We start from the raw sequence: 27,316 nt of genomic DNA, 5'->3' as shown, positions 1-27,316 counted from the left end.
GAGATTCTGGGGTAAAATGAACATTTTTGCTTTATTTGAGCAGTCAAAACAAACAGTAAACTTAAGAAGCAATTAAATCTCAATATCATTAGTAAGTAATGAAGGAACATGTGTTAGGTAGGTAATAAATCTGAAATGTCCTCCTGGTTAAGAATTATTTGACAATAAAATTATATAAAGTAAACATTCCAACAAGCAAGATAATTACCCATTCTTATTGCAGCCTACAAATGAATATTCATGAAAGCTTAGAAAACATAATAATAATGTTCCCCTTAGAAAACAATGCACTTATCTCTGTAACATACTAAATTGGAACATACACCCATTGGCCCAGATTTATCAACCGAGACAAAAATGGGTCTGATTTTATCTCAGACAGATAGCAACCAATTGCAGCTTAGCTTCTGTATCTCAAAATCAGCTATAATTGGTTCCTAGCTATCCAAGACAATTATCAGACACAAATCTGTTTCAGATTAATAAATTTGGGCCTATTATGTTTAACGCAAAATGATTTCCACATTTAAGCCACGGCCGTACATTGCTGGTAGAAGCATCTAACCTACTGATATGTCTCTATAGCTCACAGGGCACTGAGGAAGAAGGTAAGTTTCTTATGTTGGTCCTCGCCACAGCTTTCGGGAACTTTGTAGTTTATAAGATAAGTAAATGAGCACCACCCTCAATGCATTGATCTGGAAGAGCTGGCTTTTCTAATGAATATTAAGGTGGTGCTCTGCAGTGACATCACTTCGGCGCTCATTATTGCTGAGCACCGGATGAACATTTATTAGAAGGGGTTGTCTGGTGGGACAGGCCATCAAACTGAGGGTTTTAATCCCGACCCTGTGTAAAAACCAAAACCAAAACACTTATCCAAAAAATGCATGTAGCATCAAGGTATGATACTATCTGGTCTGATGCAGTGCAGTCAACACGAAACAGCTGTCACTTTTCCTTGTATGTGATGGGAATCTTGTCTGCCTTGTTGTTTTAATGGATTTTACCATGATTTGAAGAAATAAACTATGCTTTCTACAATTTAGTGAGTGCTTTCAAGCCTTCTCTTTATTCACTTTTGCAATTGTGCTGAAATTCATGGTTAGATGTCACCTAGGAAATGATTTTGACTCCCAATGATACCACATGTATCTTGCTATCCGGATGAAGAATGGGAGTGCCGATCCCTGTCTCTTCCTATTAGCGGATATCAGAAAGTTAGATGCTTCTGACTTCAGCAGGCAATAAGAAACAACACTAGGCTCAGTCCATCTTCCTCCTTGTTTTAGTCACTGATAGAGGCCGCAGCACCTGGATTTCCACTGATCACAACTTCTGACTTGTCTATGATATGTCAAATGTTTTCCAAAAGTGCCGTCTTACTTTAAGTGTTTGGTTGAAGTTCTGTTGTTATTAAATCATATTGAATTACCCAAACCTTTAACCCCTTAAGGTCAAAGCCTATTTTCGTTTTTGCGCTTTTGCTTATTCCATTTTAAGTTTAAAAGTCCATAGCGCTTGCATTTTTTCACCTAGAGACGTATATGAGCGCTTATTTTTTGCGAAACCAATTGTACTTTGCAATGACCGGCATTATTTTTCCATAACATTTGCTGCGAAACCGGAAAAAAATCATTTGCGCTGTCAAATTGAAAAAAAAATGAATTTGTTTTGATTTCGGGGAGTTTTGCATTTATGCCGTCCGTCCTATGGTAAAACTGACTTGTTATGCATGTTCCTCAAGTTGTTACGATTACTATGATATATAACATGTATAACTTATATTGTATCTGATGGCCTGTAAAAAATTCAAACCATTGTTAACAAATATATGTTCCTTAAAATCGCTCCATTCCCAGGCTTATAGCGCTTTTATCCTTTGGTCTATGGGGCTGTCTGAGGTGTCAGTTTTTGCGCCATGATGTGTTCTTTCTATCGGTACCTTGATTGCGCATATACGACTTTTTGATCGTTTTTTATTACATTTTTTCTGGATTTGATGCGACCAAAAATGCGCAATTTTGCACTTTGGAATTTTTTGCGCTGTCGCCTTTTACCGTGCGAGATCAGGAATGTGATTAATTAATAGTTCGGGCAATTACGCGCGCGGCGATACTAAATATGTTTATTTATTTATTTATTTATTAATTTATATTTATAAAATGGGAAAAGGGGGGTGATTTGGACTTTTATTAGGGGAGGGGATTTTTTATTAATAAAAACACTTTTTTACTTTTTTTTTTACATGGACTAGAAGCCCCCCTGGGGGGCTTGTATATACATAGCACTGATCTCTCATAGAGATCAATGCTGTGTATATACACAGCAAAGATCCATGAGATCGGTCATAGATTGCTATGGCCTGCTGCAGGCCATAGCAATCTACTGCCGAGCTGGGATCAGCGTCATTCCGACGCTGAGGCCCGGCACGGCCAGAAGAACGGATCTCCCCCCCGCGATCGCATCGCGGGGGGGAGATCCGACCCACTAGACACCAGGGATGTTGTGCATAAAGCACTTCAATGCAGCTGTCAGGTTTGACAGCTGCATTGAAGTGCTTAATTAGCCGGCGCGGCAACGGGACCCACGCCGGCTAACAGAGGCACTGCCCGGCTGTACGTGTCAGCCGGGATCAGCGCCGTTCAGAGCGGGGTCCCGGCGGGACCCCGCTCTGAACACCCCTCGCGGCTCCATGACGTATCAGATACGTCATGGGTCGCTAAGGGGTTAAATTATGTGGACACTTAAGCCCCTTTACAAAGGCCGTTTATCAGGAGAATTACCCTTCATAGTTCGTCTCATTCCGTTTATTGGCCTGTAAAAAAAGGGGCCAGAAATCAGTTGATGAAAAAGACAATGATTGTTCTTTGGCTGATTGAATCTATAAAATCATTGTTATTGGCTGCGCAACACCCCATGAAAACATGGGCTCAGCAGCTGACAATGATGAAGTTAAGGGGCACACAGATTATCCAGTGATCAGTTATATGGCACAGCCGCACGAATGGGCACATCCGGCAATTTTGCAGCCTAGGCAAATATTTAATATCCTTCCTAGATGGTGCATTTCTAGGCTGTGGCATACATTACCCTGTAGATTGCATTACATGCAGGGATTACATTGAGTGGAGCTATATAACTTCTTGTGTACTGTGGCACAGAGATGTATGGTTGTTTGTGAAGCTGCAGAATCTAGTGAATTTTGGAAGTCTTGACAACCACTCTATCTTCATTGTCGGTAAATTCTACCATCTATCAGTCAATTTCCTTCTGTCTTTCGTGTGATAAAGGTTTGAGAAAACAAATGTTTCTTCTTGACAGGTGAATGTAACAAGAGAAGATACGCCGGGTGAAGATCCTATATTTCTCCGCACTTTAGGAAAAGGTGACTGGTTTGGAGAGAAAGCTCTTCAAGGGTAAGTTCTACTAATTGTATCATTTTCTTTCCACAGATTTGTCTTCTCCTATAGGATATAGAGGGTGATCCTACAAAGAAGAGATACCGGTTAATAGGAATTTATCATTTTATTCCTTCTGCATGCCATGAAGCAGATAAATTACTACTTTTCTTATTCTATGTCTGCTGTATGACTTCAAATGTGCCCCCCTATAATATCTTCATACATAAAGGAAGCATAAGGAAGCCACAACAGTTTTTACTGCTTTTTCTGTTCCTTCTTAAACCTGACTGCAAGGTCAACAAATACAACATTGTTTTTGCTTCATGCAGGGAATATCTTGATCTGCTGCAAATAATTAAAAGGGAACAGTCAAATTTGATTAATTTTGTTCGTATTTTTCATAATATGGGCTCTTGGCAGTTGACTATGACACCCATCTCATACAGAAAACAATAGGAGGATTCATCAGTCATCAAGAGACCTTTACCTTGCAACCTGCTGGAAGAGGTGTAAGGGTGCATTCACACCAACCTATGTTGCTACATTGCATGTATATGTCAGCATCCTCTACCCTACTGACTTTAATGGCCCACATTTATAGTCATTTATTGATTACACTCAGGTCATTTTCTGAGTTTATATGTGCTTGGACCGTAAACCGTTGGGCCCTATTACATCAACATATTATCTGACAGGGGTTTTTTTTAGCCAAAGGCAGGAATGTACTTTAAAAAGAGAACATGTAATAAAGGAAAGACTTAGATTTCTCCTCTCTTCAAATTGATTCCTGGCTTTGGCTTCAGAAAATCTGTCACATAATTTGTTGGTGTAATAGGGCCCTTAGACGGTATTTACACGTCTGCAAAAAACTGTCTGTGCACGAACAATGTTTTGTGTAGCGGACCTCGAATCTTCTGGCATCATGATTCATTATGATTCCGGGAGCTCCAAAAACAGTTTAAAAGTTCACTCTACTGTAGCTGTGAGGCTGTGTCAGTACAGTAGTGTGAACGTTTAGACAGTTTTGATGCTCCCGGCTTCATAATAAACCATTATACCGGGAGCTTTATTCTTACATAGACACTAGCTGACACCAGTCACTTCATGACAATTAAATAAATGATCCCTATATATGCATGTATACATTCACATCCCACTTTAACACAATGATAATATACAAAGTTTATAACCACTGTGTGAAATTGGTAACTGTAACTAACTTCTTGTGCTCGGGTGAAGCTATCACCTCCGTGCTCCCTTTAGTAATATATATATTCTTCTTTCTAGGACAGCAAAGCATTTTGTTCAGCTAGCACCAAAAAAGCTCTGTAAAAATCCAAAGCTCTATGTAATATCTAAATAGTCCTTCAGCATTCCTTCATTTACTAATCTGACAGCACAGAGAGCAATATAGCTATCTCTAGAGCAGAAATTCGTCAGCAGAGGACACACAAGGCATGTATGATGCCCTGTAGGCAACATTTGAAGCCATTTAATAGACTCACTTTACCTAAAGCATAAAATTCCACAATACTGTGCATTATTAAGGCAGTATGTAAAAAAAAATATAGCCGATTTCTATACTTTATAGTATGTGGTAACTGTTTCTAAAGTCTTAGTATTCCTCGTCAGTGTTGTTTATTTGATATTTTCCTCTTTTTGAATTGTTTTTTTTTCTGCTCAGATCAATAAATAGCTTTTAGGAGAACATAATTTAACATTCGTCTCACTGGGCTTGAAGTTTGTGTGGCACAATATAAGAGAACGTGAAACAATTGCTTGGCTGATTGAATCTCGCCTCGGCGTCCCTAGGTTGATGGAGTATATGAAGTTTATGGTTATTTCAAGGGAAATAAGTGTTAAAAGTTAGGGTTCTACAACACCCTGTTTGGAGTAAACAAAAATTCTTTGCAAATTGCTATAGTAAAACAGACAGAAGAAAAAGCCAAAGTAGGTATAAAATATAAGAAATAGAAACATGGATGATTGTTGGTAGAAAAAGTACACCATGGGGGTATTTACTAAGGAGTCTAATTTGTGCCACTATTCTTATGAGGATTGATGTGTATTTTGTTCCAATATCTTGTGACTGATTCATTAAAATGTAACACTGCCATAGTGAATGTATCCAAGTAAAAAGTTGCAAAATTGTGAAAATTGCGCAAGCATATTTACCAGGAACTGACCAGACATCGGCCTGCACCTGTTTGTGTGACTTTTTAAAATGATATGATGTTGCAAATGATTAAATAGGCGCTAATCCCGGATTATGCAAACTTTGGGGTGAATATTTAAAACAGGCAGATTAAAAAAAGCACAAGCCAAAAAGACAGAAATGGCTGCACATCGCACCCATGGCTGACACGAAAGCTTATTCAGCTACATTTAAGACCAACATCAAAAGTTAGTATATAATTTGGCCAAACCATATTGCCTCATGTACCACGTGCAGGTCTTCTGATACACATGAGTCCCTAACCAAAAAACATCACTGTGCCGGTCACCGACCACAATCCCCACAAAGCGTGCGCAAACAGAGAATGGGGGCCACGGAATGGCCCTGCAACCCCATCGTCACAGGACCAGACCCTAAAGGGCCCCCCCAGACCCTGCAGGCACCACCGGCGGAAAAAGTGGACGCCAAGTAACACAAGTGTGAAAAAGCTCTTACCTCTCTCCATTCCTCTGCAGGTAGAATGGGAGAATACTAGGAGATCCTCCCCTTATGTACACAGGTGCTTCCTGCTAATTTGGATCACATGGGTCTTACAAAGCACGAGTGCTAGCCACAATGAAAAAAGGGACAGAATACATAAAATATGCACAAGCCAAAAAGACAGAAATGGCTGCACATCGCACCCATGGCTGACACGAAAGCTTATTCAGCTACATTTAAAACCAACATCAGAAGTTAGTATATAATTTGGCCAAACCATATTGCCTCATGTACCACGTGCAGGTCTTCTGATAAACATGAGTCCCTAACCAAAAAACATCACTGTGTCGGTCACCGACCACAATACCCACAAAGCGTGCGCAAACAGAGAAGGGGGGCCACGGAATGGCCCTGCAACCCCATCGTCACAGGACCAAACCCTAAAGGGCCCCCCAGACCCCTTTTGGCTTGTGCAGATTAAAAAAAAAAGTCACATAAAAAAAAAAATATTCGCCAGTCAAATACTGGTTCATAAATAGAACTTAGACCAAAAATGGGTGAAAAATCTAATTATTCACCAACAAATAGGTGCAAAGCCTTTGATAAATTTCCCATATATATTATAAAATATATATATAAATTTCCTTATATATTTTTTTATTTGGATTTATATGGATTTACCAATCTGCTGGACATTTGTTCCAATCATCTATTATACTTAAACTATACATAGCCTATCTTTACTTATTTCATATATCATTATAGCACAGATCTATTTAATAACCATCACTCTCTGTCCCCAATGGAACTCACAATTACATTTCCTATGTCAAACATTGGGGCAGTTTAATAGAAAATGGATTAAACTGCAAATATGGTTTTAGATTTAACTTGTATACCCAGAGAAAACCAATGTAATCCCTTGGAAGAAGAACTAATCTTAGAGATGTTGCCCTTGATCGAAGAAAACAAAAAGATATGTTACCTGATGTAATTAATGCTTTTATCATTTTGTGGAACTTTTATCTTTTTGTGGAACAAATTGCATAAAAAGCTACGAAATCTGTATTTATACTCTAAATATGCCTAAACTTAAAGTGTCACTATTTCTATAACTTTCAAAATCTAAACCAGCAGTAGATGTGAAATAAAGCAAGTTTGCAATATACATTATTATATATTTATTTATATATACATATATATCATTACTTTTTGTTGTTATCATGCTGTAAAACAAACCTGTACTTATCAGAAATCCAGGTCCAGTCTCCTAGACTTCTATTTGTTCGATTTTGTGACCCCTCCATCTGCAGCCTATTAGACCCACACCATTTGATACTGAATGTATGTAATTATGGGGGGGGGGGAGGGAATTGTTCATTAGGAATAGCCAGAACAAGCAGCCAGCAGCTTCTTTAGGTGTATGGGGAAATTTAGGTTTGGAAGCAGGCACAGGCTATGTTTCCACTGTTTAATTATAGCTGTAAAAACAGCCGTCTTGTAACATAGATGTCCGCCAATAATGATCATGATGATTATTAGCCGTCGTCCATTTAACAATGTCAATATCCTCCAACCTCTGCTCTCTGCTGTGTTCATATGCAGGCAAAATGAGCAGGTCTGGCTGCTGAATGCAATAGCTCTCTGCATCCTTACCCACTGCAAAGTACAATGAAGTACATTTCCTTAGACCTATGGGTAGGCCTTTTTTTAATAGCATCAGCTTCCCAGAGTTAAAGAGGGTTATCTAGGATTAAAGCAAGCACAAATACCTTTTCTCAAAAAAAAAAAAAAATTACGAGAATTACGAAACCCACACCCAAACTGAGGACAAGAGAAGCACTGTTTGTTTTTTAGGGGGAGTTGCCATGTTTTTCTATGCAATGATAAAACCTTTATGGGTTTGTGATACATTTAAGACTTATCCCTTAAGAAAATAGGTTGTGAATGAAAGTGTGAGGATGCTTCCATGATTCTTCTTTTATCTTGGAAGAAGCAGGATGTGGTTATTATATGTACATTTTCAAGTGAAGTTGTGCATTTGTGTCATTTGCAAACATAATCTTATGTTGTATGTATAATACATGCATAGGCATATATCGTATTGGAAGGAATTGTGGGTAAAAACATTCAATGTGAGCTTTTGACAGTTTTATAGCTTTGCTGCTGGAATTAAAAGGCGATTACTTCTTAAATCCTAATTCTTCTTCTGTACCCATTCAACAGGATGTGAGAAATGAAAGTGTCTTCAAATATATGCTTTCAGCCCTACATGGTAAAGTTCTTGTAAAGGCTTCCGGCACTATATAGCGGATCATAAAAGCTGCATGATACAATTTATGGCCGCCACAGACTGTACCTCATTGCAGCGTAAAAATATATCCCTCCAGATATACCCATAAGTGTAGTGATTTGCATACGCCTACTGTGCATGCTGTATATGTAAATGACTCTGTTCCGAGATATTAGTATGTTCATAAGTCATATAGACATAAATGTATGTCACAGCAATAATAAATTGTAGCGTAGACAGTGGTAAATCATATCTAGATGACTGCCGCTAACACATAACTATTGCCTCTAACCAGAGCAGACTAAGGTTGGACCACCCTTCCCATACCTATAGATTACTAGCTCATATACAAGAGACTGTATTAGACCTAAATGAGTATTGTGTTTTATTTAGAGAAAGTACTGTATGGCTGTAACACACAGCTTAGACTGATAAGATCCTTTCTCTGCACCCATTTTGGTATCTATGATGGCAAAGATGGCACCTTCTACAGTTCTTTTCTTATAAAAGCGACTAGAACTCCAGGAGACTTTTGTTCAGGTCAGTTGTGTCCAATAAGAATCACCAGTATCAGTTTAATAATGCCTTTAGCATAGCTATTGTGGCTCTGTTGTTGTTCAGAAATCACATAGAGAGTCAGTGGAGAAGTGGCAAAGCATGCATGCTGCTGCTTCACCTCACCAGCCTTGGTTGATAGATCTTTCCTTGTTTAGGTATAGGAAGAGATCTATCAATTAATTAAGCGTAGTCCGGGTAGCATGAAAGTGATAACAGGTTTCTTTTAAGTACAGTATTATACTTAATTTTATTATTTATTTTAGTTGCCTGTAATTTCTGTGAACTGCGAATCCATGTACATGTCATTTATAAAAAATAATCATTTAAAAATAGTTTTTACATGGTTCTCATTTAAACTAAATTGGTTCAGGATTTCCGGCAGATTAGACTGCACATTTAGAACTTTTTTTTTTTAGTAATGTAATGTCATCTAAGTGAGAAACCAAATTGTTGTTTTGGCAATGAAATGGGCTCTTACTGGATCATTAGTCAGGAGTTTGTTCAATAGAACTGTAGGAACATCTTTGTTAATGACTTGGCACAATCAACAAGGGAAAATCTGAAAAAATAAATAAATAAATAAAGTTGCCAAAATAGAGAACTTTTTTTTTTCTGTGAAAAAATCTAACAATGCAAAAAGACGCTTGTTGGTAATTTGGACTGGTTGACTTGTCTTGAAAATTATTATGCAAATGATTTAACATGATTATAGGGAATAATGACTTCCTTTCCTGTGTCGTGCAATTAAAGTGTACAATGAATGGATAATCAAATATCTAAAACTGGCGTCCAGATAGAATTTTAGTTAACAAGTCTGATTAAATCTGAGAATACTTCTGACCAGTAAGGCTGCGGCTTCTTTTAAAAATAATGCTTTAAAATAACATTTTATAGCTGTTTTTCAGACTCCAGCAAACTATATAAAGCGCTCAGAATTGCCCATTTATAGGCACAGTAATTGTGCTGTCACGCCCACCGACTGCTTTAAATCGAGAGAATTACTTAAGTTCTATTTTTCCCATCTGTACACCGCTGTGTATAAACTATATTGGAAGTCAATGGAGCAGGGCCGGCATCAGCACAGGGCTTACCAGGGCTAGTGCCAGGGCCCACAGCACCTCTGGGGGGCCATAGAGGGAGAGGGTCTAATTGTTGAGCCCACTCAGTGTAGTGCAGGGTGAGAGGGCTGAACATCAGAAGACAAAGAACAAAGGAGCAGGACCTGCTCAGGGAGAGAAAAGGGTGAAGGACCTGATCACATGACCTGAAGGTCCTCAACCTTACAGTGTGGAGATTGTCCCAGCAATTATCACCTATGCTGTGTATGAATGATAGATAGATTTTTTTTTTCACTAACCACATTAGAGCTATTTGCCAAAGCTGTATGCATGACTACAGTAAAAACCTCATGTGACAGACTCAGCCTTTCCAGCACCATTCTGACACAAGTGATCCCCATACACAGTAAGTAGTAAGCCAAATGTTAAATGTATTTAAAAGAGAAGTCCCACCATAATAAAAAAGCTCATGCAGGCAGGGGGGTGCAGGAAAAAAAGCATACTTACCCATGCCCATATCCCGCAGCGCTAACTTACCAATTCCAGCCAGCCACCGGCCTCCTGCAGCTCCTCCAGCGGCAAAGTCAGGTACCCCGCTGACAAACTGCCTAACAATCAGTGACTGGGGTGGGACACTGCTGCAGTCATTGACTGGCTTAACAGGCAATACCTCAGCTAGGATGTGATGATTCAGCTGGCACACCTGGCAGCTGACAGCGGTGGGTGAGAGCTGCACGATGGGGGCGTAGAGACGGGAAAGTATACATTTTTATTATGTTCCCACACCCCTGAGCCTGTTTGAAATGTTTAATTTTGGTGGGAGTTCTCCTTTAAAGTAAATACATTACAGGAAAACCCAAAAGTTTTGATGTTTTTCTTTTTTTAAAATATTTACATATTTTTCAGTTATTTTTATTAGTTCGATTATATTCAAAGACTGAGAATATGGTATATAACATTTATACGTTGAACACAGATTGTAATGATCTCGGCAACCAATATTGAACCTTATTCTATAAGGTGAATGCCTATGATTAAGCAGAGAAATTGGTTAACTAGTTAATTAAATAATGAATGAGGCTCTTAAGTCACCGATAAACTAATCTCAAACAAAACGTCATGACTCATGATTAAAAAAAAAAAAAAAATCATAAAAATGGTAATGAGGAAAAACAAGAATGTATGTTTATTTCCACGTGTTTGAACATTTGCATTGAAGTGGATGATGTGAGGAAGACACATTTGGATTTTAATTGCCTCTAGTCAATAGAATGAGGTGTGCCAGAAGGACAGATAAACCAGATGCTTCAGTTATTGTTCTGTTTTCCACCTGGGCTGTCATCTTTATTTGCAATTAGTTTCCAAATTTTTTCGTTATTCTGGCTTTAATTGGATCTCAATTACACCCTAGTATATTACTGTGTCCTATTGTGAATACAGGAGAATTACGTCATGATGAGGTTAGTAACATAGGAGACAAATTAGACACCAGTGAAATATACTTTGTATTACTTTAGGACGTTTACCATGCTGTTGTCAGTCTGTATCACTAGGTGGCAGTATAACTGGACTTAATTTCTGCTTGGCTGTAAGTGAATTTATATATATATATATATATATATATATATATATATATATATATATATATATATACACACTGTATATATATACATACATATATTATGTGGGGAATACCTCTGGTCGATCCTAGGTAGCAGTGCAGTAAGCAGGGACACAGACAGGGTAATGTCCAATTTAAGTGTTTTTATTTCACACTTAGCGTCAAAACACAAAGCAAACCTTAACAAAGGCTTAAACACAAATAAACCCTGCTCGGCTGAGCACTTACTAGTACACTAGTACATAACCATTCCCTGACTATACGTCGGACCAGCTATTCAGCCCACGGGTACAATTAAAATATGGTGTGGCCCATGCAATACCTTCAGTATTCCAGCAGACAGTTCTCCAGGTATGGCCACACCTCAGCTCTGCAGTGAGCTCCTTTTTAAGGCCCTGATGACCCCCATCTGTGGGCTATGGAAGCCCAGGACCGAAGCCCGGGTGGAGTGAGCGTCCCACTGCCAACCTCACTCACTCCAGAAAAAGCAGGTCCCAGTACGTATTTTAACAATCTGTCTATGTTAGCTATGGCCAACACAGACAACCAGGCTATCAATCCTGCTTTACCTGTGTCTGGGTTAACCCCTTGGTTACCAGAGACACACCCAGGGCTTACCAGACACAGTTTAACCACTTCAGTGGCAGATATCTGTGCTCCCAAACCATGCCTCTCTTACAATATATATATATATATATATATATATATATATATATATATATATATATATATTTATTTATTTATTTATTTATTTATTTATTGGTGGACACTTTTATTATGGATCCCAGTAGCTTGGCATTACCCTTCGGGATTGCAGCTTTTACTGTCTACATTCATTGGGCTGGGCACTTTGCACAAGCCCAGCTGCTCAGTGTTCTGTGTAGAACATTTACTATGCTGTACTTTCAATGGGCAGTCGTAGGGATATCTAGGCTCTCAATTCTGAATGAATCTGACAGTCTGATTTACCGAATTGGTCTGAAAACAAATTTCTGGAGATTTGCTTATCTCTGTCCAGAACTTTTATATTGATTCATAAATCTTTGTGTAGAAGATAAAAATGGAATTGTTATGATTATTTAAAGGGAACCAATAAGTAGTATAAGGCACATAACGCTGTTAGCAGCTACTAACAGAGCTGCTAAAGTGTTCTCTTACCGTACTTGGTGTGCCATTCTCCTAGGTGGTTTATTCCAGTGTGTGCTGCAGTGAGAGACAAGAACCAGGCATGATTAACAGGCAAAGAGGCCTGTTAGAAGCCTTTTTGCCTGTCAATCATCCCTGCAGAGCATACTGACAGGCAAAGAGCCGTGACCAGTTACAGGCCAGCTCTATCCAGATGACTAGTTCCTGCCTCTATCCCTGCAGTGCCCACCTGGCATACCAACTATAGTTAAAGAACGATTTGGCAGCTCTATTAAAGGAGAAGTCTGGCGAAAAATTTTATAAAAGTATTGTATTGCCCCCCAAAAGTTATATTAATCACCAATATACACTTATTACGGGAAATGCTTATATTGTGCTTTTTTTCCCTGCACTTACTACTGCATCAAGGCTTCACTTCCTGGATAAAATGGTGATGTCACGACCCGACTCCCAGAGCTGTGCGGGCTGTGGCTGCTGGAGAAGATGATGGCAGGGGGACACTGAGGGACACAGGACACTGGAGGGACACTGAGCATCCCCCTGCCATCATCCTCTCCAGCAGCCACAGCCCGCACAGCTCTGGGAGTCAGATCGTGACATCACCATGTTATCCAGGAAGTGAAGCCTTGATGCAGTAGTAAGTGCAGGGGGAAAAAGCACTTTATAAGCATTTCCCTTAATAAGTGTATATTGGTGATTTGTTTTACTATTGGGAGCAATACAATACTTAAATAAAAAATGTTGCCGGATTCTCCTTTAAGAGCTATTAAACCATTTCCACTTATATATACGGTAACATTCATGGTGAAATCTGTGTATGGTGTCAAGGATCCTATCTTGCTGAGATTTTTTTTTGGCTCATACCTGTGCTGTGACATCACTACATTCTTCCAGCACAGTGACATCATTGTTTGTGCAATTCCTGTGTTGTAGCATTGCCACATTGACTATGATGTCACTGTGCGGTATCTCATTACTGAGACAGAACTATGAATAGTATACCTGAGCGTTGACATCTTTATAGTCTGACATGCACATTATCCCATAATTCTTACATCACTGGCCCTATTACACTAAATATGCTGCAGAAAGTACAGGAGTGCCTCATGACTTTTTATGCACTGCCTTTTTGGTTATATACTGATCACTTATGCATAAAGCAAACTGTAACAGAGTATTAAGAGATCTCATATAAACTAACACCAGAACATATTTTCTATGGCTCCACTATAATAATATTTTCTTTCATACCTTACATGAGTAACACCATTATGGTTAACTTTCACGCCATCACAAATAATAAAACTTCCAAAAAGTACACTGACATTCTATTTTGGTGTTTAGTACCTTGGTACAACAATGTATATTGATCGTGTAACTTTACAGAACCTTTCAAAGACAACCAGGAGCAATGTATTAGAATGGGAAAGCTTTGATCAGCCCAGTGCACTAAGCGGTATTCCTTGTCTGACTTATCAGCCACCTGCCCTTTGTGCCGCACTTCAAATACAAACTTTGCATTTCAAATGCCATTACATCTGTTCATCCACTGGTAGATAAAATAACAACAGCTATTTATGTTGTGCCTTCAAATAACATAGGAGGTGGTCATAGGTTTAGTGTCTATATGTTTAGTGGATTTTAGCAATGTTTACAATGTGCAATATAAAATCTAAGTTGCTGATATCTCCCTATAATGCACTGGGAGCTAAGGATGGAGGTAGAAACCAAACATGTTTATGTTACTTGTTTTTTGTCATGTGTTATTTATTTAAACTCCCCTTTTCATATGTAATGTGCTATGAAATGCTAGGAAGCTATTAAATAATATAATATTAATAATAATAGAGATGAGAGAGGACAATGAAGGTTCGCTGTGAATCGCCTTGTCAATGCACTTTGTTCTGCGAAGCAAATTCCCTTAGATTAGTTAAGAAAATTAGCAAAAAAAAGATAATGGCAGCTGCACATGTGGGGAGAAAGGGATCAACCGTAATCCTTAGTACCCTTCCAATCAGCTGCAGGCCCCTCTGTAATGTCAGCACCTCTTCTCCCTCTCTATATAAGGCGGTTTGTTAATGGAGATGGCCAGTCGGCTGTGTGTGAAGGAGAGAGCAGGATGGCAGCAGGCAGTTAGAGCAGAGCAGGGAGAGACTAACAGAGTGATATAGGGCCAGAGAGGAGAGCATAGGAGGGCTGTTTGTGGGTGATGTTATCCCCTCCCCCTCTATATAAGGTGAATCATTAATGGAGGCAGCCAGTCGGCTGTGTGTGGAGGAGAGAGCAGGATGGCAGTAGGCAGTTACAGCAGAGCAGGGAGAGACTAACAGAGATATAGGGACAGAAAGGAGAGGAATGGAGGAAATTGGATGATTGACTGGCTGATTGAAATTTTTTTAAATTGTAATTTTCCAATTTTTGACACTTATACAACAACATGCCCTTCTGTAATAGTCCCAGTACTGATGCTACTGTAGTTTTGGCTCTTTTAATGAAATTCAAAGTTTCGATTCGTGAATCTTAACGAGTTTTATTGAAAATTTGCAAGGCCCGCGAAACAAACTTTCGGCTGCTTTGCTCATCTCATAATAATAATAATAATAATAATAATAATTATTATTATTATTATTATTATTATTATTATTATCATAATATAATTTTTAAACTATTCAGCTTACTATAACTAGTGAGTCTGAAGCTGGCCATATACTTAAAATAGCTCATTTGGCTTAAGCTATGTGTTTTGAAATGAAAGAAGGGAATAAACCACTGCCAGATTTCTTTGGTGGGGGCTTATCTGTGCTGACAAGTAAAGGATTGGGCATTGGGCCAGATACTTCTCACCTCCAGCACCTGCTTTACGAGGAAACTTGGGACACCCTCATAACACATTGGTCGTCTGGATCTGTAGAAATCAGTTGGTTTGTCTGACATCAATCTTATTTATAGCTAGCTTTACAAGTACGGGCATTGTATGTCAAGGTTCATCAGTAAATTTTAGGCTACAACTACTTGTATTATTTGTGTTGGAGGTTTTAGAATATGAATGTATTAACAAAAAGAAAATACATAAACTTGCGAAGAAGCTCTAAGGGGTTTTACACACCATTTTATTGTGGCAGTTTTTCCTCTAGGCTTTTTTGGATCAAAACCAGAAGTTGTTTCAAACAGAAAGGGAAATATAAAGAAAGTACTTTTGAGGTGTTGTCTTAGCAATGGACTTGTGTGGCAAATCCACATCAAATTTGCTTCCCATTGCTTTCAATGGGTTTACAGTAAGCCCATAAATGTACATTATTATCATGAAAGTGTCTCTTTTAAGCCATCACAAATAATAAAGCTTCCCAAAAGTACACTGCAATTCTGTACAAATGCAATATCAGGAGCAGAAGTACATTTTGTCCAGGAAAAAGAACTAAGGGGGCTTTCACACGTTCCAGGATTGTGATCCATGCACAAGAGAACACATGGCATCATGATTCATTATGATGCCAGGAACTCCAAATCAATTTAAATCTTCATGCTACAGTACTGACATAGCCATGCAAAGATTTAAACTGATTCAGAGATCCCAGGATCATGATGCCGGGAGCTCCACATTCCATTCTGCAACACATCATCCGTATTTACAGGCTGTGCACAAAACGTGTATATACCCCATAAGACAAACCACTCCAGGAGCTCCAGGTGGTCCATATTTATGATATTATATTTTTATAGCACTGGAGATAGGAAGGTAAAAAGACAGAACAGTACACACTGTCCAACAATAATCACTAGATTAGAAGCCAATAGCACAGATCATCAATTGTGCAGTGAATTACAGACTGTAATAAAGTGTTAGTAGTTTAGGAAAATGATTGTAGTGCACGTTTCTGCACTATAATCATTTTTTCATTTTAATTGAAGGCACCCTAAGTGAGCAGCTATGTATACTGTATTGTCCAGAGATCTGTACAAATGCCTACTCCTGTACTTACCTGCAATTTTGTAGAGGAATTGTTAATTTACTGCGGATCCACTGAAGTCAATGATTAGAAAATCTGCAGTAGATTTACTGCACATAAATCCAATGTTTAAAATGCGTTGCTAACTCACATTGAGTGAACATGAAATGAAATGAAAACCTTTGTTTGAGAACCCCTTTTAAAAAATGGGAGCAGACAGGCTCACTTTTTGATGGTGTCTTACCTGCCCTCCCTGCTCATCTTGCTATATTCTGAAATATAGACCTAAAAAAAAAAGTGTGTGTAGATTTTATTATCCTTTCCTATAAACGCCCATTAAACATGTTCCCAAAGCATTTGAACCTAAAACAAAAATCACAAAAAAAATACTGTGACCAAAAAAAATAAAAATAAATCACCTGGACATTAAATAAGATAACAATTACATTTCTATATTTTAGGGATTCAGATTCCCAAGTATTGATTTATTTCTTATTAATATACTTTATTATCCCTGTCTACTAACAAATAATCATTCTAAAAATATAAAGTTTTTGGCCTTATTGTGTGAATGGAATTTTATTTTTTTAAATTGACCTTCACCACAATGACATATCCGACTCTGACCCTTTATTAAATGATGTAACTGTATGTCCGCCTGCACACAACTAATGCCACATATGGATAACTTATTTAGGTTTAAGGGCATATGACATTGACATTTAGAGTTACACACTTGGCATATTAACATTACCATCCCTAGAGAACCTTGCTGTGCGTCAATCACTCCCGGCTTGTGATTTTGCTCAGAATTTTGAGACCGTCATGCAGAACTCTAATCAAGTAAATTGCTTTCTGTACCATAGTGTCTACATCTAAAGTGATGTTATTAAATGCACCCTAATTGTGGACCATTCTCTCGCCGGAGAACAAGCAATTAATGTAGCTGCCATCGCCATTTTTGACACAAGAAGGGCAGACTCATTGAACAAATTGGTGGCACCAAACTGCTCTGACCTTGAAGCTTTCAAGAACATTGAGTCCCAAGCCCACAGTATTACGTAGGAGCAGACAGTGATTTAAAATGAATGAACCATAAAACGCCTGCTTGTCCCCAGTTATGACTTTTATAACATCGGTAATTTTCTAGACTTATAATTAAATTCCAAGGTCAGACATGCTGTCTGATACCCATGCTCTCATAGAAGAGGGGTTAAAATGCAAAGTGTAATTATTCATTGACCAGTGAAATGTATATTTATGCCATAGATTAAAAAAGAATTCCCAGCCAGCTCTGCTTTATTATACATGAAGGAAAAACAGGCTGTCCTTCATCTGTTACTTTACATCTATCTGTTATCTATCTATCTATCTATCTATCTATCTTCTATCTATCTATCTATCTATCTATTATCTATCTATCTATCTATCTATCTATCTATCTATCTATCTATATTAGATCTTCTATCTACTCTATAGTGCAGGATTTCAATGATTAATTCAGTAACCTACAAAAAGTAAATCAGTTTCTCTAGAGAGAGGGTGTAGTTGAAGGGATTATCCATTAGGAAACATTTAATATATCACTGCTGTTTTGTAGAAAACATCAAAGAGCTTATGCTTACCTGTCCTCGCTTCCCAAGTGTCCTTTTGCAATGTCTCCAGGTCCATCGCTGACTGCAGAGCCTCCACTTTCAAGAAGATCTTGAGTGTCAGCCCTCTCAGCCAATCATCAGCTGTAGTGCTGTCCCATATCAGTCAGTGATTAGCTGAGCAGGCTGTCAATCCCGAGACGAGTTCTTCTATGAAGTGGGGGTGCTGCAGTCAGTGAGGGACACTGCAGGAGGATACTGGAGGAGCGTGAACAGGTAAGTATAAGCTCTTTATAGTTTTCTACATAACAGCAGCAAGATATAAAAATGTGCCTAATGCCGGACAACCCATTTAAATGTACAGGTATGTGTACATTATATTTTTCACTATGAAACATACACAGCAATAGTGAAAGGGGACTTATTCCAGATTAGCTACAATAGATACAAATAATATGTACTTCAACTCACATTGTGAACCATGGTGAACTAGGTGGCGCGTAACCTTACACTTAGGAAAGTAGCTGTAGGTGCCATGATCTAGTGGTGACCTTTGGGTACATGAATTGAATACTAAATCTTTATATCATTGTAGTTATACAGGAACATGTGATCAGGGTTCAGAATTGATGACATTGCCTTCCAGCCACACCAGACTTACAGAACTGGATGTTGTCTCTTGCTGGAGGACTGTGAAGAATACTGATTTATTGTTTGCTGGTACATCTACTCTCATTATGAAGGGACATTGGCGCATTTGTTACGCTTGTTTAGCAAAATGAACTCTCTTTATTTTGATAAAATAATATAAAACACTCAAAAAGACATAAATCACAATTAGTACCTGCTAAATAACAATTTTAATATGTATATTGAAACAGCAAGTAAAATGTGGTGAGGTCAGGAAGGAGAGAGACCCCTCTGATCACGAAGCAGTCAGAAGGTTAATAATGTGTCACTGAGATATTCCCTCGTGCTGAAGAGGCTGTTTAGCTTTGGAGAAGAGTTCTTTTGGCCTGGGCTACAGATGATCTCCATGTTCTCAAGTGCATAAGGAATTACAACTATGAGGCCAGACTGGAACAAGCTGTCGGCAGAATTGTATTTGTGCTGCCAAGTTTATTTCTAACCTCTGTCACAGGAGGAAACAAAGTGACACAACCTCCATGAATGTTTGATTCAGATAACACAGAGGCTGTAAATTATTACTAATGCAGAATAAAACATCATCAAAACAAATATGTAATTTATGAGCAATGAACTTCCATGAGTTATAGTAAACGCGTATTCTCGTGATAGCAGGCTTCGAAGGGAAACATTGTTTTCAGTCTGTGCTACATAAAACAGACATTTTTCTAAAGAGAAAAGATTAGTGTGAACAGAAAAAAAGGTCAGCTGGTCTCATACCAATAAGGGAAGCAATACATAGTATATATAGCTTTGGCTTCATCCCCAATGATCTTATTCCCCTATGGCTATGTTCCCACTGTGTAATAGTACCTGGGAAGGCGGCCATCTTGTAACATAGAGGGACACTAATAATGATCATGATCATTATAAGCAACCGCCTATTTAACAAGACGAATGCCGCTCACTGATATTATGATATATGAGCCTTACAATAGAGAAGTGAATGACAAGACCTGTTTGCCTGGTCCTCATTATTGACGTCTGATGTTCCAATGAGATTGGTGAGCTAGGGGCCCATATTGGTTCATGCTGTCCAAGGGGAAGGGTATGATAAAAACTTGAATTTTCCACTTCAAGGGCAACTGCAAATACTGGCACACATACTTCCTATTTGTTTAAGATATATATATATATATATATCTATCTACATATATATATATATATATATATATATATATATATCTATATATATATTTATACACAGAAAAATGCAACAGCTCACCGCAATGGCAAGATATAGACCCACTACAGACATGAAATTAGTTCAAAGCAGCCCCCCCAACTGCTAAAAAAAATTCCAACAAAAATAATGAGGCTCTTGGTTACCATTTGCAAACAGTGTAAACCACCCCACCACAACAAGGTAGCCCTAATATCGGGGCAGACCCTACACTGTACTATGGCCTCTCCAGGGCGTATAATACGCCTATGCTCTGGGCATACAAGATCCGTATTATACCTGTAAAAATAATAGCACCACTTGGGTGGGATGGGTGGAATGCACGACCAAGTAGAGGCAGCCACTCCCCCCATCTGGAACACAGAAAAAAAAAGACAAGTTTGGTCAGCTCTCGTAGAACACCAATCACACTAGGCAAGAGCATGTTGCTATGGCTGAAATTGTAAACATTGTAAACAGCTCTCCTAGAACACCATTCACACTATATATATATATATATATATATATATATATATATATATATATATATATGTATATAATCCTCTTTATTATTCTTTTATACCAAGCTCTGTTCTCAGAGGCACCTCAGCTCTTATTATTGATTGATTGTAGATTGTAGATCCTATTTGCCATATAATAAGATATAATTGCCATAAATATATTTAGTGGTATGTGCACAGGACAGTAGATGAGTAGATGTCGCAAAATGACTGGAAAATCTTAAAATTTTCAGCAACTTTAATTTATGAGGGTATGTTCACAGTGAGCTAAAATAATCATCTAATGGAACAATGTAGTTTCAACAATATTATACAGTAAGGGTATGTTCACAGTGAGTAAAAAGCGGAATCCCAGCTGCCTCAGTGTGTCAATGGAATGCCAAGCGCGCCTCCGTAATGTCAATTCCTCGAGCGGAGGTGCGCTCAGCATCCCTTTGACACACTAGGCAGGCGGGATTCCACGGCAGTGGTTCCACCACGAAATTAAGCCGATTTACTGACTTTGAACATACCCTTACTGTATTATGTAGTTGAAACTATATTCCATTAGATGATTTTTGAATTTTATATTTCTGTGATTGAACCAAACATACTAAACTGTAAGGACTTAGTCAAGTAGGAAGTAGGCAGAGAAGGCCACTGCCCAGGGTGGCATATCTTTAAATTCGGCCACCAATCAGCAAATACTTGTCGACTAGTCGTACTGTTGTGGCACTAAGAAATCCTTGTTCGTTGGTCATTTCTTCCAATGTAATAGGAAATACATGGTTGATATATGATGGAAGTAAAGGGCCACAGAAACAAACCAGTGATCATTTATGTGTGTACCTGACGGTGGAGCCAAGTAAAAGCTCTTTAAAGGTAAAATGCACATATACAGGATCTGCAGCAGTTTCCTCACCCCTGAGCCTGTGGAAAATCACATGGTTGCAAACAATCTTTTTAGGATATAGGATCCCCATTTAATGGCCATCCTCAAATACATCTGCAGTATAAAAAAAACATTTCCAAGAAGTTGTGCAAATACTGTACATCCCACCCTTCACCTTTTATCTGACCTTGCTTACAGATCATAGCATACATAAGTATTTCCACTGCTTCCTATACCTAATCATGCTCCTAGAATTACTTCTTAACAATCACTAACTTCTGCTGTGTCACTGCAGCTATGTATGACCTTTCCAGTATGCTAATTCGTTCCATCTCAGGGGATATGGGTCTGTGGTTATACAGCATTATCTCTCTATATTGAAGCATATTACTTAGGTTATTGGTAAAGTACAAATTCTCAATATACATATATATATATATATATATATATATATATATATATATATAGTGTTCCAAATTATTATGCAATATTATTACAAACTTAAATCAGATCAAAAAGTCAAAATTTTATTCTAGATGATGTTACGTTTGCACATAGGACCCCTTGTTGGAAAGGAGCTTCTGAACTCTCTCGTCCATCAAATTTGTCAGTTTTCGGATGGTTTCTGCTTCAATTGTTTTGCATGAGGACAGAATACCCTCCCAGAGCTGTTGCTTAGATGTGAACTGCCACTCTCCACCATAGACACTCATTTTGATGAAGCTCCAGAGGTTCTCAATGGGGTTGAGGTCAGGGGAGCATAGGGGCCACACCATAAGTTTGTCCCCTTTTATGCCCATAGCAACTAGAGATGCATATGTGTTATTTGCAGCATGAGACGGTGCATTATCATGCATGAAAATGATCTTGCTGTGGAATGCACGGTTCTTTTTCTTGAACCATGGCAGGAAGTGATGTTTGAGAAACTGCACATACATTGTGGAGTACATCTTTACCCCTTCAGGGATCCTAAAAGGGCCAGCAATTTCTCTCCCCATGATTCCAGCCCAAAACATTACTCCACCTTCTCCTTGTTGGCACCATAGACGTGTTTGCATGGAATGTCCATCAACCAGCCATCCTCCACTCCATCCATCTGGACCATCGAGGGTTGCACGGCACTCATCGGTGAACAAAACAGTTCTGAAGTCAGTCTTCATGTATTGTTTGGCCCACCTGAGCCGTTTCTGCTTGTGTGCAGTGGATAGAGGAGGTCGATAGGATGGCTTACACACAGCTGCAAACCTCTGAAGGACCCTGCATCTTGTTGTTCGGAGGACGTTGGAGGTACCAGCAGCTTCAAAAACATGTCTGCTGCTATGACAAGGCATTTTTGCAGCTGCTCTTTTAACCTGACGTAATTGCCTGTTGGAAAAAGTCCTCAATTTTTTCCTTATCAGCACGCACACGTGTGCTGGGAATCAGCTACATACTTCTTGATTGTGCAATGATCACCATTAAGTGTCTTGGCAATGTTGATTGTAGTCATGCCTTGACCTAAAAACTCCACAATTTGTTGCTTCTCAGCAGCCAACAGATCCTTATTCTTTCCCATTTTGGTTCAAAATGTAGGCTGCTTAATAATGTGGGCCAGCCTTCTTAAGTAGTCTTGCCTCTAATTGGACACACCTGCCAAACTAATTGGCACAGGTGCCTGCAATTGCTTTCAGTGATATAAAGAGCTCTGACACACCTCACCATCAATAAGTTTAAGGGTATAAACCCACACACCATATATGCAGCGTATTTACTACTGCAATACGCAGCAAATACGCAGCAAATACGCAGCAGATTAGATCTAAATAGCTGAACACAGAATCAAATCTTTACCAACACATCTGCTGCGTATTTGCTGCGTATTTGCTGCGTATACGGGGTGTGGGTTTATACCCTAACTGACAAACAAAAAAATTCTTACCTTATCACTCCTAAACACTTTTGCATACACAATGTATATATATAATATATATAATATTTGTTATTTCTTTAAAACAAAAGGTGAAATAGAAGTTGCCACAGCCCCCATGCAAACTTCGGCTGTGCTACTTTATATTAAAAGTATAGAACTCAAAGAAAATGTCTTCATCAGGAAAACAGAATAGCAATCAAAAGGTCTTTGTTGTAGCAGGTGCTGCTGAGTTACAGTATGAGTCAAATTAAGGATGTTCATTGGAAAACTGACCTTAAGATCTAAGGTAATTGTTTGTTTAATAAAAAATATTTTCAACTTGTATCCACCGAGGGAGCGTGAAGAAGTAAGAATAGCATGTCTGCTTTGTTCTCCAATAGGGCAGCAGCATATTAAAATAAATTAATGAGAGGAATGCCCTTTAATATCTTAAGCCTGGCAGAAAGTTTTACCATTGTTGATAAAATGCACCTTCATCCTAAACTGGGCCCTTAACTTGGCAATGCCTACTATGTTGGTATCTTGGTATTGTGATGTCCCACCATTGGTGTTACTAGTGTAAACACCCCTAGCAAAAGCCTGTAACTCAAAGTAGAGTGGTGTGGAATGTGGAATCCGCCCTTGCCATAGACACTATTCGCGGATGCGCACCGCTGTGTGCGAGTACGAGCGACGAAATCTGCCGCCGGTCATACTCTAGAATTCTGTAGTGTGCATGCACCCTTATACCTCTAATGCAGTGATAAACACCAACAGAGAACACAAGTCAGGGATCACCCCATCCCATGCCGTGAACATCTCTAAGAGCCTACGTACTCCATCTCACAATGCAGGTGACACCGGAACACCCTCGGACACTTTGCTCAACTCAGGTAACTAGGACTGGGGCTTGAGTAACCCTAGTAGGATGGGTCACCCAATACTGTAGGGCAACAGGTGGTTACAATGATAAAGGATGAAACATCAGGCACAAGGTTTCTTCTTATTTCATATATTTTCAAGTATCCTTCTCCTTCAAAAGTTCTGGAAAAGCACAGTACTAAATTGGGTTGGGACTCTCAGGACAAACTGATCTCCACTACTTTGAACTTTCACGACCTACTCTTCTTCACTGCTCTCAACTCGCTCTATTCTCTGCATGCAACCACGTCAGCACTGCTACTCTACGTTCACTACCTCTACAGTTCTCGGTGCAGATCTAGTCCAGTCAAGTCTAAAGTATTGTCTACTTGTATACCAACGTATTTGTCAGTAAAAGAACAAGTTTATTTGTTTTACTGGGACTCAGTGGTTATTGCAATATTACCTACACAGCAGCTACACCTTCCTTAGGTCATCTCTCTTTTCTGTGGGTGGTAATACCGACAGTCCAGGTGGGTCATCACTCCACTTCGGACCACTCTGATAAGCCCGAAGGGACTCATCACAACCCGGCAGGTCACCGACCATTGGGGAAAGAATATAGCCAGCTTTGAAAGCTAAAAGCAGGTGTGCCTCCATACCTGTGTGCTGATTCAGCACTGACGTCCCAACAAACTACCATCCGGCTGAGCTATATTCCACTAACCAACCACCATAGAAGTGGTGTCACCCGGAACAACTCAACAGGTGACCGGTCAAGCTTGTACCACAGTAGCGGTTATGCATTGTCTGTGTGGATCTCCAGTAGAAACAGACCATGCAGATCCTATAGGACCTGTTTGTCAAGGAAACCTGGGGTCCTGTGGTTTCTTTCCCCCTTTTTCACCCCATCAGTTGAACCTGATACTTGCTTAGCAAAACTTTGTTAGTCCTTTGCCACTTACCCATCTCTGTCTTTCTTTCTCAAAAAGATAGCCAGGCAGTCTGTTCATTACTGTTGTCAACTTTGGCCTGAATTAATTCTTCATGCAAATAAGCCACTGCCTATTTGTCAGCTGACTCTTCTGATAATAAGGGAGTGTTCACACATAGTGATTGCGCAACAGACTTCACACTATGAGTTTCACAATGGAATCTGCTGCAATGCTCACTACCTTTTCAGTCTATGGCACTGCATTCTCGCAGCAGATTTTTTTTATTTTGTGAAAGCTATATTTAACTAAATAGATTCAACTAATTAGCTGCCGGGCTTTTAAAAATAGTAAACGACAAATGCTTACCTGCCTGTGATGCCCTGGTGGGCACCATCTTCAGTCTCCTTGTCCCGGCTCACTGATGGCCCCCTCAGCCAATCACTTGCTGAGGAAGAGCAGCTCAGTGATTGGCTGAAAGGGAACTGGATACTGAAGCAGGAGTTCGTTGGGGGAAAAACATCAGGTATGTATTTGCCATTTATTATTTTTACAAGCCCAACAGCAAATAAGTTAAATATCGTCTTTCACTTAGATTTACAAAATGCAGGGCCATAGACTGTAACAGTAGTATCGCAGCAGTGAAATGCACAGCGTGAATGCATCCTCAAAGGAGGTGGGTGTCTTTCTTTTTTTTTTTTTTACATTTAGTGAAATCATGCCTTAAAGGAAGACTCAAGGCAAAACTGATACACAGAGAGGCTTTGAGCAGGCAGTACATGGCACAAAGATTTAAATAATAATAAAAAAAAAAAGTAGTAAGGAAGAACCTCACTCAATTGTTTCTTTATAACTCTTGTTTAGAGTTCATTGTGCCATGACAGTGCCCAAGTTGCAAATTTGAGTAATAAAATTTTAATATAATGCCTTCATATCACATTAGCCAATTGATTTTTAAATGAGATCATGTTGCTGAGTTATAAATAGTTTGGATGCTGTAAATGTATGTGGCAAAGCACACTGCATGGAACCTGATTCCCTGTTAAATTCCAATTCAAAGTACATAAAGACGGATATGATTTGCATCTCCCTAACATTAGTATAAAAGGAGAGAAAGACCTTCATTTGCCCGGTGTCTATCCATGTCAGGCATAGTATTTATTACCCCATTTCCATACAAGAATTGGCAGCATATGACGTCGTAACTTGTAGTCATTCTTCAGCCCTCATGAGAAAGTCAACGACACAATGTTAAATAATGTAGATATAAATATGTATACCCAGACTGTGTCATTGACCTACACAAAGGGTACCTGCCATCCAAGAATTGTGATGCAGTTGGTATCTCTTGAGTCTAAATCATGTTGCAAAGAATTGCAGGCAACACCTGTCCGAGAGGTTTTATGCATGATCTCTGGCAGCAGTTTCCTGCACTCTTTGCTGGCTGGCAATGTCTGGAACAAATCTCTACAGCAGATGCAAAATAAACTACTACTCTAATGCTTATTGTCATTGCAGGGCTCCAGACTAAAAAATTTACCTAGGAGCCATTGGCTCCTAACCTGAAAAATTTAGGCGCCAAATAGAATATTTGGTCGCCAGCATTTTAAAACATGTAAAATTAATGTTATGTTACATGGGACTTACTGTGTGCAGAGGCCACGGCAGCAGAATCCTCCTCCTCCTCCTTTAGATCCTTTCTTTTCTTAGTTTGAAAACGTTCAACATGGAAACTTGCAACTTGACAACCATATACAGTCTGACTCAGTACTTCAACTTCACTTGGCTAGCCTTTTAATGAGGCTTACTCTTCTGAACTTGAACTTAAAAGCTTGCAACTTGACAACAATATACAGTCCACTAGAATGTGTGAGGTGGTCTACAAGTCAGGTTCTGAGTCAGTGTCACTGACTCCCAGTATGTAAGTGCCCCCTGGCCATCCTTTATATTGTGGCCTTCTCTTCCTCTTTGAGTTGAACCAGCGCTTCACAGAGGGCTCAGGATTGAACAGTTCAAGGGAAGGGCCTTCGGAGCTTATGCGAATTAAGTCCTCCAGTGTTGAAATATGAAGAGAACTCCGGACTTGTGACTTGATTCTGTTTTGGGCAGAAAAACCCCT

General features: G+C 39.1%; 1 protein-coding gene across 3 annotated transcripts in view; it reads left to right on the top strand.

The window, feature by feature from the left end:
• PRKG1 (protein kinase cGMP-dependent 1) overlaps positions 1–27,316 on the top strand; it is a 788,657-nt gene that overhangs the window by 684,741 nt on the left and 76,600 nt on the right. For all 3 annotated transcript variants that reach the window (XM_069980327.1, XM_069980326.1, XM_069980330.1), the window contains one exon: positions 3,325–3,419. In XM_069980327.1, the coding sequence (XP_069836428.1) occupies positions 3,325–3,419 (95 nt within the window). The remainder of the gene's footprint in view (positions 1–3,324; positions 3,420–27,316) is intronic.

The sequence above is a fragment of the Dendropsophus ebraccatus genome, chromosome 8 (genome assembly GCF_027789765.1).
Source record: "Dendropsophus ebraccatus isolate aDenEbr1 chromosome 8, aDenEbr1.pat, whole genome shotgun sequence".
In the NCBI taxonomy this organism is placed as follows: domain Eukaryota; kingdom Metazoa; phylum Chordata; class Amphibia; order Anura; family Hylidae; genus Dendropsophus; species Dendropsophus ebraccatus.
The sequence above is the reverse complement of the archived record's forward strand: the minus strand, read 5'-3'. Positions and strand labels throughout refer to the sequence as shown.